General features: G+C 38.8%; 2 protein-coding genes across 4 annotated transcripts in view; one reads left to right on the plus strand and one right to left on the minus strand.

Annotated features, from left to right (window-relative positions):
- Nucleotides 1-4,851, plus strand: part of drp2 (dystrophin related protein 2) — a 172,012-nt gene extending 167,161 nt beyond the window's left edge. For both annotated transcript variants that reach the window (XM_082178200.1, XM_082178202.1), the window contains exon 23: nucleotides 541-4,851. The gene's annotated coding sequence lies outside the window, so the exon portion shown is untranslated. The remainder of the gene's footprint in view (nucleotides 1-540) is intronic.
- Nucleotides 909-14,269, minus strand: LOC309504910 (uncharacterized protein). 2 transcript variants are annotated; one of them, XR_014208225.1, is made up of 9 exons: nucleotides 13,881-14,269; nucleotides 13,086-13,265; nucleotides 11,700-11,888; nucleotides 11,278-11,454; nucleotides 11,027-11,168; nucleotides 8,443-8,996; nucleotides 7,225-7,366; nucleotides 1,188-5,716; nucleotides 909-1,147 (listed from the first exon to the last, which is right to left on the minus strand). XR_014208225.1 is itself a non-coding variant. In XM_082178206.1 (8 exons), the coding sequence occupies exons 1-8, from the start codon at nucleotides 13,974-13,976 to the stop codon at nucleotides 4,902-4,904; spliced, it is 2,295 nt and encodes a 764-aa protein (XP_082034332.1). In that variant the 5' UTR covers nucleotides 13,977-14,269; the 3' UTR covers nucleotides 909-4,901. The 2 variants fall into 2 exon arrangements, 1 of the variants encoding a protein (XP_082034332.1); XM_082178206.1 differs by having other exon boundaries at nucleotides 909-5,716.
- Nucleotides 14,270-14,303: the final 34 nt, after the last annotated feature.

The following is a 14,303-nucleotide window of genomic DNA, read 5'->3' on the forward strand; positions in this document are numbered from 1 at the left end:
GTAAGTGGATGATTAAGTGGATTATACTACAAAAAAGCACCATAAACGTCTGGTAAATGTGGGCTGTATGATTCCTGCACTGTATTCCAAATCTTCTGAAGCCATATGATTTGATTTGTGCGGAAGCTCAAGACATTTTTCAATTCTCAACTGATTTCTCTTTCAATACACTTAAGAACTAGTGATTTTGGACCTCATTTATTTCTAATCTTGTGTGACACATCTTGAGCCACCTTGTTTAAATGCACACAAAACAAATTTGAGCGCTAAAGCAGGAAAATATTCAGCAGAACAACTTCCAGTTTGTTTTTGAGAGTCTTCAGAAGACATATGTGCTTCATGAAAAGAAAAAGTCAAACAGGTTTATTTTGGGCTGAGCTATTCTTTTAAAAATGTGTTATTTTAGTATACAATGCAGATGCAGTACTTAAGACTACCTTCTACCCAGTGTGTTAAAGAGAAATACATTTGAAAACATTTTTGATCTTTGCATTCTATTGATCTGTGTGGATGACGCATCACCCTCCTTCAATTTTTCAGGTGCCATTTTGCTCATCTTATCGTGGGCAGGGTTTTGGGAGTGCGGGGCTGGCGAATCAAAGGACAGACTGCGAGAAGGGACCAGAAGAGTTTCAGGACAACCTTCTCAGCACGCAGCCATTTGCCAATCCCAAAGAGCTGTGGGATTATCTGAGTGCTAACTAAACAAACTAATGTTTACATGGTGCCAAAGGCCTGCACTGATCCGGACACTGTGCTAACCCGTGTAGTAATGCAACTTGTGTGGCTTCACTACAGCACAAGAACCACAAACAAGACTTGCACCATGCAGAAAGTGTCTCTCCTTAGGTATCCCTGTGCCAGCAACTTATTTATTTACCTTTTTTTTCTTTCTTCTGGTTTTTAAAATGGTTTTCTGACTCACTCGTGCACATAAACACAAATACACACATACCATTAAGTCATGCTCAGCAATGCGTGGCCCTTGTTCTGTGAAGCAGAAAATAACAGATTCCCCTGAACTGTCGGGACACAAGGCAAGCTTATTTACACTGTAAGGATGACACGTCTTCGGTTGAGGCCATCATTTATTTAAGATGCCAAAGTGCCCAATGACATTCTTTCCCATTTTACCCCTGCTCTTTCTCTCTTTCATTTAACACTGTTTCATTAAAAGTGCAAATCACTCTTAAATGCATACACAGTATAAAGAGACATGAACTGCAAAAATCATTTTCTTGATAGTATTTTTGCCTTGTTTTCATTACAAATATAAACATCTTTAAAATAATATATACATACTCTACTGTTCAAAAGTTTGAGGTGAGTCTTTTTTTTTAAAGAAATCCTACTTTTATTTACCAAGGAATCATTAAGTTGATCAAAAGTAACAGCAAAAGCACTATTTCAAATAAATGCTTTTCTTTACTTTCTATTTCTAATCCTGTCACAGCTTCCTCAAAAAAGAAGCACAACTGTTTACAACATTGATAATAACAATAATAAATGTTTCTTGAGCATCAAATCAGCATATTAGAATGATTTCTGAAGGATCATGTGACACTGGAGTGATGATGCTGAAAATTCAGCTTTACCAACACAGGAATAAATAATATTTTTTTATATATTAAAATAGAAAACAGTTACTCTAGATTGCAATAATATTTAATACATTTAAAAAATATATAAATAAAAGCCTTGGCGAGCATATGTTTACTTCAAAAACATTTTAAAAAATCTAACCTTTTTTTTATTTCTTCAAATATTATGAAAAAGAGAATACATTTGAGTTAGTCTAATTCGATTGTGAAAACATTTAAATTGATCTATTATTCAAAAGGCATTGCCTATTTTGTGTGTTTTCTCTAAGTATAAATCCAACCATATTTAGTGAGTTTTGTGCTTCAAGTAGGAAAACATTTAATTCAAGATTTATTCTCTGAAAAACACGTCTTATCTTAAAATTGCTTCTCAGGTAAATGCTACTTGTTTTTAATGTTTAACGATTTCTACTAGAAAACAAGACAAAATCCTGATTAAGAAATAGATTTTTTTTGCAGTGCAGCCACTCATACAGAAAGGATCTATTGCACAGATGAGCGGATTTCTTGGCTGTTGGTTTCCCGGTCACAAGGGAAAGGTCTCTCTCTCAGCAAAGGAGATTTGTACAGTTGTTTTGTTGTCAGAGCGCTTGACGTTAAATTACAGCTGTCCAGCATGGCATGAACAAGAAAGTAGAGACCCGAGGAGACGATTCGAGGTATGTTCGCCCTGGCCTTTTCTCTTCGGCTTGGGAGGGTCTTTTACACCCAAGTCACAGCCTGATACATTTTAAAACGAGCACAGCTCTTATTATTATGCCTTAAGACTTCGAATACCTTTTTTTTTTCATTAAAGAATACCAGCCTTACATCTCTCTGTCTTATTGTTGTCCTCCTGATGTAAGTATTTTGTTTACCAAACGCTGTTCTCCAGATAAAAGCATTTCCTCAATCTGAGGAGGGAAATGAAAGTGAGTGTGTGGAAGGATTATTTTACATTATGCCGAGGGAGGAGGGCGGCAAATGGATCATGCTCTTTGTAAACAGAGAAAAAAGGCTGCTTCTTTTTTTTTTTTTTTTGTCGAGGGATTTACTGTGGGGTGTCAGATTTATATGAACAGAGAAGATGCTGTGGGTGTAACTGTTAGTGAGTAGAAAAGAGAAATAGATAGCGAGCGAGAGAGCGGGAACAGATACGGCGTGAAAGAAAGACTGCAAATGGGAAAGAGAAAAGTGTGTAAATATTCACTGTGATGGGTTGTGACACTGCAGCCCCTGCAAACAGGATTGAGATTATTGCAGCTGAGAGAACAAGAGATTTTCTCCATTTGTTTTGGCTAAAAGATGTTGGAAGCACGACGACTCCTTGTTCTCTCATTCTCCATCAAAAAACAAAGTGACCCTAGTTGCACTGTAGGTTTTTCTGTGAATCCCACTGTGCCATCGCCGACTCCCTTACGCATGTATTGTGATCTCATTTTACATCACAGCAGCGAGCTGTCTGTTTGTTTTGATGCGGTTGCTAAGAAACTGTCCCCAAGGACACGGTGCTGAAGGTTGGTCTTTGGAAAGGTGATGTGGCATCATAATGGAGGAGATACAAATAAGCACATGGAGAAAGAGAGCGAGGGGAACTCAATTCCCCTCCACCCCATATGCTTGCCTCTGTTTAACTTGCATGGCTCCTCATTAAGATCAACATCTGGTGTTCTATCCACAGCGACACCCATTTATCATTCCAATGCTTATTTGGGACTCGCATACTAACGCACACATTGAAGTATGCACACTGCGTTTTGTTTGCTTTTCCATGCCAAACAGTCAGAACTGATCGAGCTCTGAACGTGGATTTTCTGAATTCATTTAAATGAGGCAAAAATACATATTTCTGTCTTTTTTCCCCCAGTACAATATCTAAACATTCTTAAAACCAGATACATTTACTAAATTTCATATTAAGACTTGTTTTCAGAGAGTATTTTTTTATTAAAAAAATGTCTTACCCAATTGGCAGTTATTATGTCATATATATTATAATGTCATATTAACTGAAAGCATTACATCTTAAGCTAATTTTAATTTACACAATTTCAGATTTTTTTTTTCTTAACAAATGACCAAAAAAATAAAATACAATCGGATATGAAATATATAAAGATGCAAACAAAGACTTTAGATGTACTCATATTAGTTATTATGAATGGGATAAAGTGCAACGCGTAGTAATATGGCGGAATAACTCCTGCCTTCGAAACAAAAAAGCTAATCAGTTTGGTAAAGTCATTGCGTCACTGGTTATTTTTTTAACCCTATTTGAGCATAAGAAACAACATTTAGGGTACAGTCTATGCCAGATTTTGTTGCTGATTTTAAATGTTATTAAATTGTGAGTTCGTCGAGCAGGATTCCCCCATTCAAGTAGATAGGACTTGGTCTTATATTGCCCGAAATAGCTGCACAGAGATGACCGCAGAGTGAACAGACTTTCTCTGAAAGGGACTTTGATTCAATATATTCATCCTTTTAAAAGGTATTTGGATAATTTTACTAGAAAACAAGACAGAAATACAGATTTAGAAAATTATTTTTAAGCCAATAGAAAGGGAGATGATTTATTACTTTCTTTTTTTCTTTCTTTTTTTGTATGAGCTCCAACATGGTAGCAAATCATGTAGCATTATGTAATACATTGAATATAAATTATCCTAAATGCATACCATTTGCAAAATATAATAATTCTCCATGATGTAAAATCAGTATTCCTTAATATGATCTTTTTAACTCGTGTCATAATAGTTCCCTTGTCTTCTCCTTTTAAAAAATGAGATGTGCTGAGTTTGTGGGTTGTGTGAAATTACAGCATTGCTAAGGGCTGCCTGAGCTAAATTTAGCCATCTGCCTCATTAACAAATACACTCATTATTTTTGTTTGTATGTAGCAGACTTTTGTGTCACCACCCCAATATGTCTCTGGGTTTGCCGGCTTGTTTGTAATGTTGAACAAAGCAACAGGGCATTTACTGATTTAACCTCTGAACCTGTGGCATCATCATTACACACCATTACATGTTGTTTTTAGCTCAAAAGATCTAAATACAAACATTTTGTTTCCCTGCAAAATATGTGTTATTTTCATGTGCAATGCAGTCATTTGTTTAATTATTAACACTATAATTTTTAGTATTAGTTTTTTTGTTTTCGTGTTTTTAATCTGTACAAAATGTAAAAAGAATGCGTTTTAAAAAATAATGAGTTCCTGGCTGCTTTCTACTCATTGTGTACAAAGAAATAAATTTTTATTTGTTGTATACACCTGGTCTGGTTTGTCTTCCTTCAGATGATGGGATTTGCTATTGATATCTATTTCTTTTTCTTTTTGCATTTAACTTTTTTGGTGGATTTTTCAGGTTTCGCAGATGATGCTCCTGTTGGTTCCTCGACAATAGTCTTCTCCATCTTAAATTCAGCTGCTGTGTTGCTTCCCTCTCTTTCATCATCTCCAGTCATGTCCGTCAGTCTTTCTTCCCTTGATGCTCCACTGCTTGCATCTTTGTCTGACTTTTCAGGAGACTGTTGTTTTCCATCTGTGATCTCATCTTGGCCATAATTTTTCTTTGTAATGTCATTGGTCAGTGGAGTTTCCAAGTCATTATCGGTCTCTGATCTCTGTGTACTATCTCCCAGCACATTGATTTGGACTGAATCCCTGTCTCTATCTGCAGCCGTATTATCAGTTTTTGCCTTTGATTCTTTCAGGGTCAGAGAGCTCTCGTCCCTTTGGTTCTCGCTTGTTTTCTTCTCATCCTGTCCTTCATCATTATTACCTGCTTTGACATTGCAGCTCTCCTCTGATTTGCAACTGCCGCCTGAATGTCCTTCATCATTTCCTGCCGGCATCTTACTCTCATCTGCCCATGTCACTCCTTTCTTAGTCTTCTTTCCCCTCTTGACCTGTGCTTTCTTATCCCACTTCTCCTGAGTGCTCGTCCAGTAGTTTTTGTTTTCGTTGACGCACTTCACTCTGATGTTCTCCCCCATCTTCTTAATCTCCTGCTTGACGATAGGTTTGAATGTGGGATCGAGTTGCAGGACCCTAGTGAAATCCCTGCGGGCTTCGTCTTCATTGTATAATGCCGAGTGAGCCCGGGCCCGCTGGTACATGGCCTTCAGATTGTCTGCATCGGAGATGAAAGCGAGAGAGTGAAGACCAGCCCTGCCACATCACATTGGCTTCATAATAAATAATTCATACAATAATAAACAGTTTTTGCTCTTTGCATGGAGATACCAAGGGATATCTCAATATGGTGAATGATGCAATTGGCTCAACTTCCTGGATCCACTGACAAAGTGAAGCATTGAGATGTGGTTGCTTATAGGGAGAAGTGGTGTATATTCTAACTGACATTGCTCAAGGCTCTGTTTTTACTACAGACAATAAAAGAGTGATTGGCTGACTTGCACTGGCTGGTGAAGGAGCAATCTGTATCTGCTGCTGCTGCTTAAACACAACCAAATGAGTGTCTATGTCGTAGAGTGCTTTTCAAACCAAAGGCTGCTTCCTATTAAGTCTGCATTATCTCTGCTGCCACGTCATCAAGTGCCACTAAAGACTGTCTCAATTTGAATGATCCGTGGAAGGCAGCCTTTGTATCGCGACCTTCATTCAGCTCATTTTGAAGGATGCATCAAGTGTATCCTTTGCATCCTTAAAATCTTCCGCACACATTCCAATTCACGAAAATAAACGGATGGAAAATGAGTCTGTACTGAGCTTGTCTGAGTTTATTATGAAATGTAAGACAAAAATAATTTTTTCTGACATGAAAGCATAGATGTTAACTTTTGTTTTGCTGTACATTAATCACTAACACTATACTGCCAATAATGTAAGACACTGGGAGACCGCAGACGGCTGTCATTCACTGTATTGCATTAATAGAAAGCCAGTTAATATAAAGATTTGTAAAGCAAAGTTGTTGTTTTTTTTAATTATGTTGTAATAGTATTTTCATGCCGTGACCGTGGGGGCGGGAACATGTGTGACGAATATGCGCACTTACTTGACTGTCTCATTCTAGCGTTTAATGCTAAAGGAGGACACTAGCCTACAAGCCTCAGAAGGACTGGACTAGGAAGGATGCAGTCTTAGTAGGATGGGGCCTTCCGAGAAGCACCCATTCACAAATTCTCTCCCATGGCCTTATGGGATAGTAGTGTCCATCGTATGCACACTCCAGAATCTTGCCGGAAGAAATAGGTCATCCTGGAACTTTTTGCCTACTCTTTTATGAGTACTGTAAATTCGGACATACTACTTTTGTCACATACTGTTTTTCGCCTACTATATAGTAGGGAAGTATGTGATTTCGGGTGCAGCCCATGTCCTGTGAGTTTAGCTCCAAGCCTAATTAAACACCTGAACCAGCTAATCAAGGTCTTCAGGATTACTAGTAACTTCCAGTTAGGTGTTTTGGAGCTGGTTGGACCAACTCTCTGCAGGAGCGGAGTTTGACACGTGGTGTATGGTGTGTGGCATATATGATTTATATGTAACTGACATGCAAAAATGTATGACCAGTCTTGAAGATAAAAATTTGATGACTAAATGGTAAGACTAGTCTAAACAGTTTATCCAACTGCCCTATATTCATTTCTGCAGTGAATGAGTATATAAGCTCACCTTTATGTTTCTTCAGCAGTTTAGAGTTGAGATCCACCACTTCTTGGTATTCCCCAAGCTCCAGCTTACACTGACTGAGGTTTAGACAGAGTGGCAGACGGACTTTCTCCAGAGACTCCCAGTCTTCTCCTTCATGTTCCACCTCAAAAACACACAGAGAGATAGATATGGCTTAGTGAGCACTGAGTTGCTGATTCCCCATGGGGATTTTTTAGCTTCCCTGTCGTTCCTGCTAAGTAATTTTTGGATCCCCAATGTACATCTCCCCTGGGATATGAGAAGGTATATATTACTATAAGTTCTGAGGAATATGTGAGTATTGCCAGAGAACTGTGCAGCTACAAAGATGTTCTGAATCATTTTTGACAGCATTTTCTGTAGGCGTTTAGCCCATGTCTCTATGATATTGTCTTTCATAGTGTTCAGATCACTCCATCAAATCCGAAAGTCTGATGAAAAGTGACAGCACACAGCATACTTATCCTAAACAAGCCACACAATTTGAGATTCATTCATTACCACGGTTAGGTTTTGTTCAAATTTCCAACTGCGCATTAGTAATAGTGATGCTTGAATTAGAAAAAGCACCACTTGGGGCCCAATAATCTAAAATATTGGGAGGACATATAATAAATGTTATCTGCTTGGCTCATGAATATTAATTAGGCGATGTTACATTCACTCAGTAGTTTTTAGATAAGTGGGCAGTATTTTTTTTTCCAGATTACAGCTACAAGCTTTCAGTCCATTACTGAAAGGGTTAGTTCACCCAAAAATGAAAATTCACCCTCATATTGTTCCAACCCCGTAAGGCTTTGGAACACAAATTAAGATATTTTTGATTAAATCTGAGAGCTGTCTCACTCCTCCATAGGCTTCTCTGTAACATGAGGGTGAGTAATTACTGACAGAATTTTCATTTTTGGGTGAACTAACCCTTTACTGAAGTAAGAGGTTTCTGCATGGTTTTAAATTCCACATTTTATGAGGCTGGCTACAATTCCAAAATTAAGCTCTTAATATATTATTTTTAAATGGTGGGACTTATCCTCAGTGCCTTCTACAGCTATCAAGTGTATGACAAACCAGTGCTACATTTCCCAAAAGCATTATGAACCAATGGTAACTAATGTAGCCAATGGTCTCTACGATCAACAATGCTTTTGTGAAATGCAGCCCTGATCATCATTTATCGTTATTTTCAGTCAACAGGCTCACCTTAGTTTGGAGATGATCTACATATTCCAGAGCCTCCTTGAACTTGACAGTCGCTTCAGTGTATTTATGCTCTTTCACATTGAAATTGCCTTCATCTTGGAGCAGCATAATTAGCTGTAGCATCTGCTGCCAGTCCTTGCCCTCGGTCAGAGCTGTTATCCTGCGATTGGCGTCTCCTGCTGAATCTTCACTTTTGGTGTCATGCTTATTTTCCTCGGCTACAGATGGATTCATTCCCTCCTCAGCATATTTGACCTCTTCAGGGGACTGAGAATGTTCCACCTTGCTTTCCTCTGTTGTAGGCATCGCAGAGTTTTCCTCCTCCTCTGATTCCCTTTCTCTCTCTTTCTTCTCTCCAAAGATGTTCCAGTACCTTTCTTTATCCTCCCAGTATTTTTCCTTCATTCTCTCAGAGAGAAGATCCAGTTCTCTATGCACCAACCTAGACAGTGTGATGTCTAGGTTGGCGACCATCTGGAAGTCTTTCCTGGCCTCCCTCTCACTCCACACAGCTGCATAAGCCTTCGCTCGCTTGTAGTAGGCCTTGACACAGTCTGGAAAAGATCATTAATGGGACTTTAATTTGTAAAGTTACTCTTCATGTTACTTACCTACTAAGGCTATAGTCTTGTGTATGAATATATAGATATTTTCATATTAAGTAGTATTATTTGCTTTCATATCATTAAAAAAGGAGCAATGCTACACATACACCGTTTTAACCCAAGTCGAACACCAAGTACACACTTGAGTGGGCTTGAGAGCCTGGCTAAGATTCCCTATTGATGGCTCTCAACATCTTTCATTTGATCATGCTCCTCTCTAAATCTTTAACTCTGCCGACATTTAACTTCAGACTTCCCACAGCCAACGTCAGCCTCTGGCAAAAACACAGCAGATTCTGTGAGCACATTTCAAAAGGATGTGCTCCCCAGGTGACACACAAGAGAAATTGTAAAGAGAGCAAAAATGGAAGATTTGAACCGAAACAGTCAACAAGGTGTGGGTGACACATGGGGTGCGGCAGAATGAAATGAATACTGGGAATTAGAGGGGACGGGGAAACGGGAGAGTGTCCTCGATAAGGGGAACTGTGCCGGCTGCATATGCATAAGGCTCATTAGGAGAGCTACCCACACTGCCTCTGGAGCCACCGCGAGAGACCATACATCTGTCACTTCACATGCTTCAAGAGGGCTTACACAGACCAACTCCTGTCCCTACTGCTCATGCAGCCAGCCGAGCTTAAACAAACCCAAACCACAGAGGACGGAGATTACTATGCATGCTGCCGAGTACAATTATGAAAGTGAATGCAATTGGATTATTTATGATAACCAAAAAAGCAAAGGCCAATTCTATAGATGGCCTGATACTAAGCTGGTCTACATCACCTCAACTCAATTTGTGTTGGTTGTCATTTTCCTGAGAATCCAATGACTTGATGTTGGAAAGTCAACATTGGATGAGTTTAATCTTGCAAATCCTAAACTGCTTTTGGGGGTCGCTATCATCATTAGATAACTCAACTTAAATTTTAAACACCAAATGTTTTGTGATACATTTGTGATGTGTGTATTAAAAATAAGCTATTACATAATGGGAGGACTTAAGCTTTGATAATGATTGAAAATGCTTCCTTGGGCACTGGCAAAACATCTACTCTAATTTGAAGAAATATTACAGCATTAAATGTTGCTTGTAAACAATTTTATTTAATGAAAAAGAGTGCTGCAATACTCTTAATTAGGCGGTTGCTGACGAGTGGATAAATGGGACTACTGAGGTTGACCGGGAGATAAAACGTCATCATAGCAAACAGATAAACTCATCTACACTCACTAGTCTGCTTTTACAGCCTCATTATGTTTATACTCTGAAGCTTAGTGGTGGTGACGTTAAAGTCACGTGACGATAAATTTAGCTTTTTACTTCTGTCGATTGCATTTAAGCTTCAAAATGTATAAAAGTTGGGTTTACTTGTCAACAAAATGTGTAAGAATCATACAACTTTTCTTGATCATAGACCTTATTTTATGCAATAATCCAAAAGCTGATTGTTTTTTTTGTCGAGGGAACCAAGGTATAGCCAACTTCTGGGTTGTCCAACAAAAACATATAGGCCGTGTCTGAAATCCCATACTCTGAGTTGGTACTTATTTTGAATAAGTAATCACTCCACAGCTGCTAAAAAAAGTATGTCCTATATAATATGAATGTGTGTAGCATGAATTTACTCCGAACACTTCATTATTTTGCTTCACTGCCATTCACAAGGCCTCATGGGATAGTAAAGTGTCCATCGTATGCCCACTTCAGAATCTCAATGGAAGTTGGAAGTTGCTTATACTTTTATGAGTACTGTGAATTCGGACATACTTATTTTGGCACATTCTGTTTTTCACCTACTATATAGTAGGGAAGTATGCGATTTCGTCCACAGCCATAATCCTATTTGGATGGCTACTTCAGAATGTCTATCAATGGGAAAAGATGGTGTAGTTACAGCATCTACAAGCAGGGAAATGAGGCCATGCTAACCAGCCAATCCTTGACCATTTGGTTTATACTAAAAATGATTTACCTTTGTGTTTATCCAGGATCTCTGTTGTATGTTCTATGACCTCGTAATATTCCTCCAGCTCTAACATGCACTGGCAGTAGTTCAGTGCCAGAGGAATGATAAGCCTGCCCAGATTAATGTAGTCCTCATCTCCTGGCATCTCCTACACAAGAAGGAAAACAAACTCAGCTGCACTCATCAGATGCTTTACTGAATGTTGTATCTTGAAGCTTTCTCTACATAACCCCCATGTCATATAGATTTTCTTTTACCCTGGATTGGACTGTACGCAGCAGAACCACAGCCTCCTGATACTTCACTGCAGCTTCACGGAACCGACCCTGCTTGACCAGAGCATTGCCCAAGAGATGCAGCGAGGGCACAGCCTTTAGCTTCTCATCCTTCTCCATCATCCAAGACTCGCGCTGGTAAGAGAACGGGTCGCCCACCTGAGGAAGATAGAGAATTGGAGCGTGCTCGTCTCGCTTGGTTGAGGATTGAAAACAAGGTCTGAGAATTGGGAACAGCATTTCTTTCCTGGCGTCTAGCACTTGATTGTGTAACATTCTGTTACGCTGTTTGGGTTGCAGTGAGATATCTCTTGATGGTGGAGGAGTGGAACTAGAATGAGTGTGGTGTTGTGCGAGGGTGCGTGTATGTATTTGCTTGTTTTCTTTGCTCTGTGTGAACCCACCGAGATTAACTCCATGATGAAGATTAGAGGCTGAGGTGTCCTCATTATCTCATCGAGCTCCGGAAAACCTGTGGAGTGATAGTGAAACACGTTTCCCATGCCACACATGTGTCTTTGGCCATCCAGTGGGTCCTTTCCCTGAGCAGCCAGCCGCATCCCTTTTGACACGATGGGATAAAGGCCTGTGTGCTAAGTATAAAAAAAGAAAAATATTATCACATGCCAGCGTTTCCCACGAAACTACCTAGCATTTTTCTACTATTTTTGAAGCAATATAGTACTATCAGTGCAAAACACTAAACCTAACTGTGATATGGACATCACTGAAAATAATGCTAATGAATATTGACTTTGTTTATTATACTGATTGACAGATGTTAGTAACCACTCTGATCGATTCAGTTCAGACTGATTTAAATCGGTAACCATTTTTTAAAAACTGTACATTTAAAAGAAAAAACCAGCTACACTGTTTGCCATGTATATTTTTGATTCACTCAGAAGAGTAATTTGTTCAGGAATCAGACTACCCCGGCCTGATCATGCTGTATTGTTTTAATTACAGCATGAATAACCATTTTGATTGTGAATCGGACTGTATGTTTTTGCTGAAAACATTTTGCCAAAAGATGTTTCTTGCTATTATTTTGTAGCACATAGTGTTTTAATTGCACCACTTTCAATACATGCCACAAACTCACATTCACAGCTTCTTTTTGCCATGGTGCTGAAAGATTCAGCAGAGGGGGAGAATTACAGTAAACATAACGTGACCTTTTGATCAACTTTTTCCTACACCAACCATCTAACTGGAATCTTTAGTCTCATTTGACTTGCAGAATATGCTTTCAATTTATTTGCTTTCATGTGTTTGAATAAAAACAGCAAATGAGAATGTTAATGGAAAATAGAGTAGGCTGCAAAATACATCAGATATATATATATATATATATATATATATATATATATATATATATATATATATATATATATATATTCTCCTCCATCCTTATGTGAAGATTAATTAGCTCTTTCCCCGCCAGCATTTTTGATAATCTTCACAAAAATGTCATGGTCCCCAGATTATTTTCTTATATTAATATCTGAACATGCAATATATCAAAAGAAAGAACAGACCATCTCCTTTTAAACAAACAAACAAAAACTGTTTTATTCTAGCTTCAAGTATTCATTTTTTTTATCAACACTTGAATGTGGTTTAAAGTTTCCACAATTGAAAGTTTCATTAAAAGAAGCTATATTAATCAAAAAGCATATTTCCCCCCCCCATCAAAACATGCATAAGCAATGCTTTTAACTGCTCCTTTTTTTGCCTGCGTTTTGGGGACGCACAACAAGAGGTTTAGTTTGATTTCAAACACTTACAGTGGCATCACACCAAAACTCTGCCACCTCTCCAATCCTCATGGAGGTTAAAAGCACCTCCCACACCTCCATCTTGAACATCCTCCCCACGAAAATCTCTGTGGGAAGCTTATTTTTGCGACTGTCGTCAATCACAGTTCTTTCAAAGTTGTCCAACAGAGTCTGGTAGTGGAACACCAGCTTTGTGGGTAGGAAGGCAGAGAGGGGAAAAAAGAGGGAATAAAAACAGGATTAAGAGAAAGCAGAGATATTTTTCCTGCTTAGTACACGATACACATCTTGTAACATGTTCATATATGTTGGTGAGAGAAATTCAGGGTTTTCAAGCAGGCCAGGAAGTCTTTTTCCTTATGCCATCCTAATAGCTTCATTCCTTGTCCAACTTTGTCTTCATTATAAGACATTTAAATGTATAGTCTTTTTTACTAGACACCTTGATGGAACGAGAGCACACAGAGTGAATACAGAGCGCAGCTGGTAAATGGAGAGATTAATGTTGGCATTGTCATGGAAAATGTTTGTCATTCTCTCCAGGCTGAAGGCCATATGGCTGGACAAGTAGGGGGGAGAAAAGTCACCTGGCACAGAGATACGGTGTTCCTCAGCTGCTGTCAAAAATGATAGGTTGCCAAACTTCTGTGCAATTATATGGACCAAATGTTTTGTCATTCTAAAACCATTTTATCACCAATAGAATTAAGCTACAACCATGTCTAATCCAAAAAGTGGTTAATCATGAACCCATCCAAACAAATAACCAATCAAAAGCATTATCCAGGACCATATGCGTCATACCTTAGTTCCCTTCGGAAAATGTGGCAACGGTCCTCGACCTCCATGCAGAATCTTCTTTTTTACTCCAGGATGGTCAAGCAGATATGTCTCCTCCATTTTAAACTCTTTTGAAGAGTGTTTCTTTATTGAATCAGACTTTATGTCCTATAGCCTGTGAGAGCTGGTCTTTGGCAGTGTTAATTAGCAATCTGAGAAAGGGAGACAAATCACACCCTGCAGCCCAATGCTGCCTGGCTGCTTTCTGACAGATGGCTGGATTACCAGGTTGAGGATAGCCACTTTAATCTGCCTTGGCTAATCCTTCAACCCCCCTGAATCTTCAGTATAATCCCCTGTAAGAAGTGAAGGGATGGGTGACCAGAGAGCGGAACTCAGAGTATGGAGACAGTCGAGATCATTCTAGAAGGCAATAGAGTTCAGTAA

Source organism: Leuciscus leuciscus, assembly GCF_965113295.1.
Source record: "Leuciscus leuciscus genome assembly, chromosome: 8".
Classification (NCBI taxonomy): Eukaryota; Metazoa; Chordata; class Actinopteri; order Cypriniformes; family Leuciscidae; genus Leuciscus; species Leuciscus leuciscus.

What these genes read in the sequence shown, in the direction of transcription:
- LOC309504910 (XM_082178206.1), bottom strand. Translation starts at nt 13,976, where the DNA reads ATGGAGGAGACATATCTGCTTGACCATCCTGGAGTAAAAAAGAAGATT. An exon ending in TGCGTACAGTCCAATCCAGG is followed by an intron (nt 11,169 to 11,277) that starts GTAAAAGAAAAT and finishes CTTCTTGTGTAG; the next exon opens with GAGATGCCAGGAGATGAGGA. An exon ending in ACTGCTGAAGAAACATAAAG is followed by an intron (nt 5,717 to 7,224) that starts GTGAGCTTATAT and finishes TCTCCGATGCAG; the next exon opens with ACAATCTGAAGGCCATGTAC.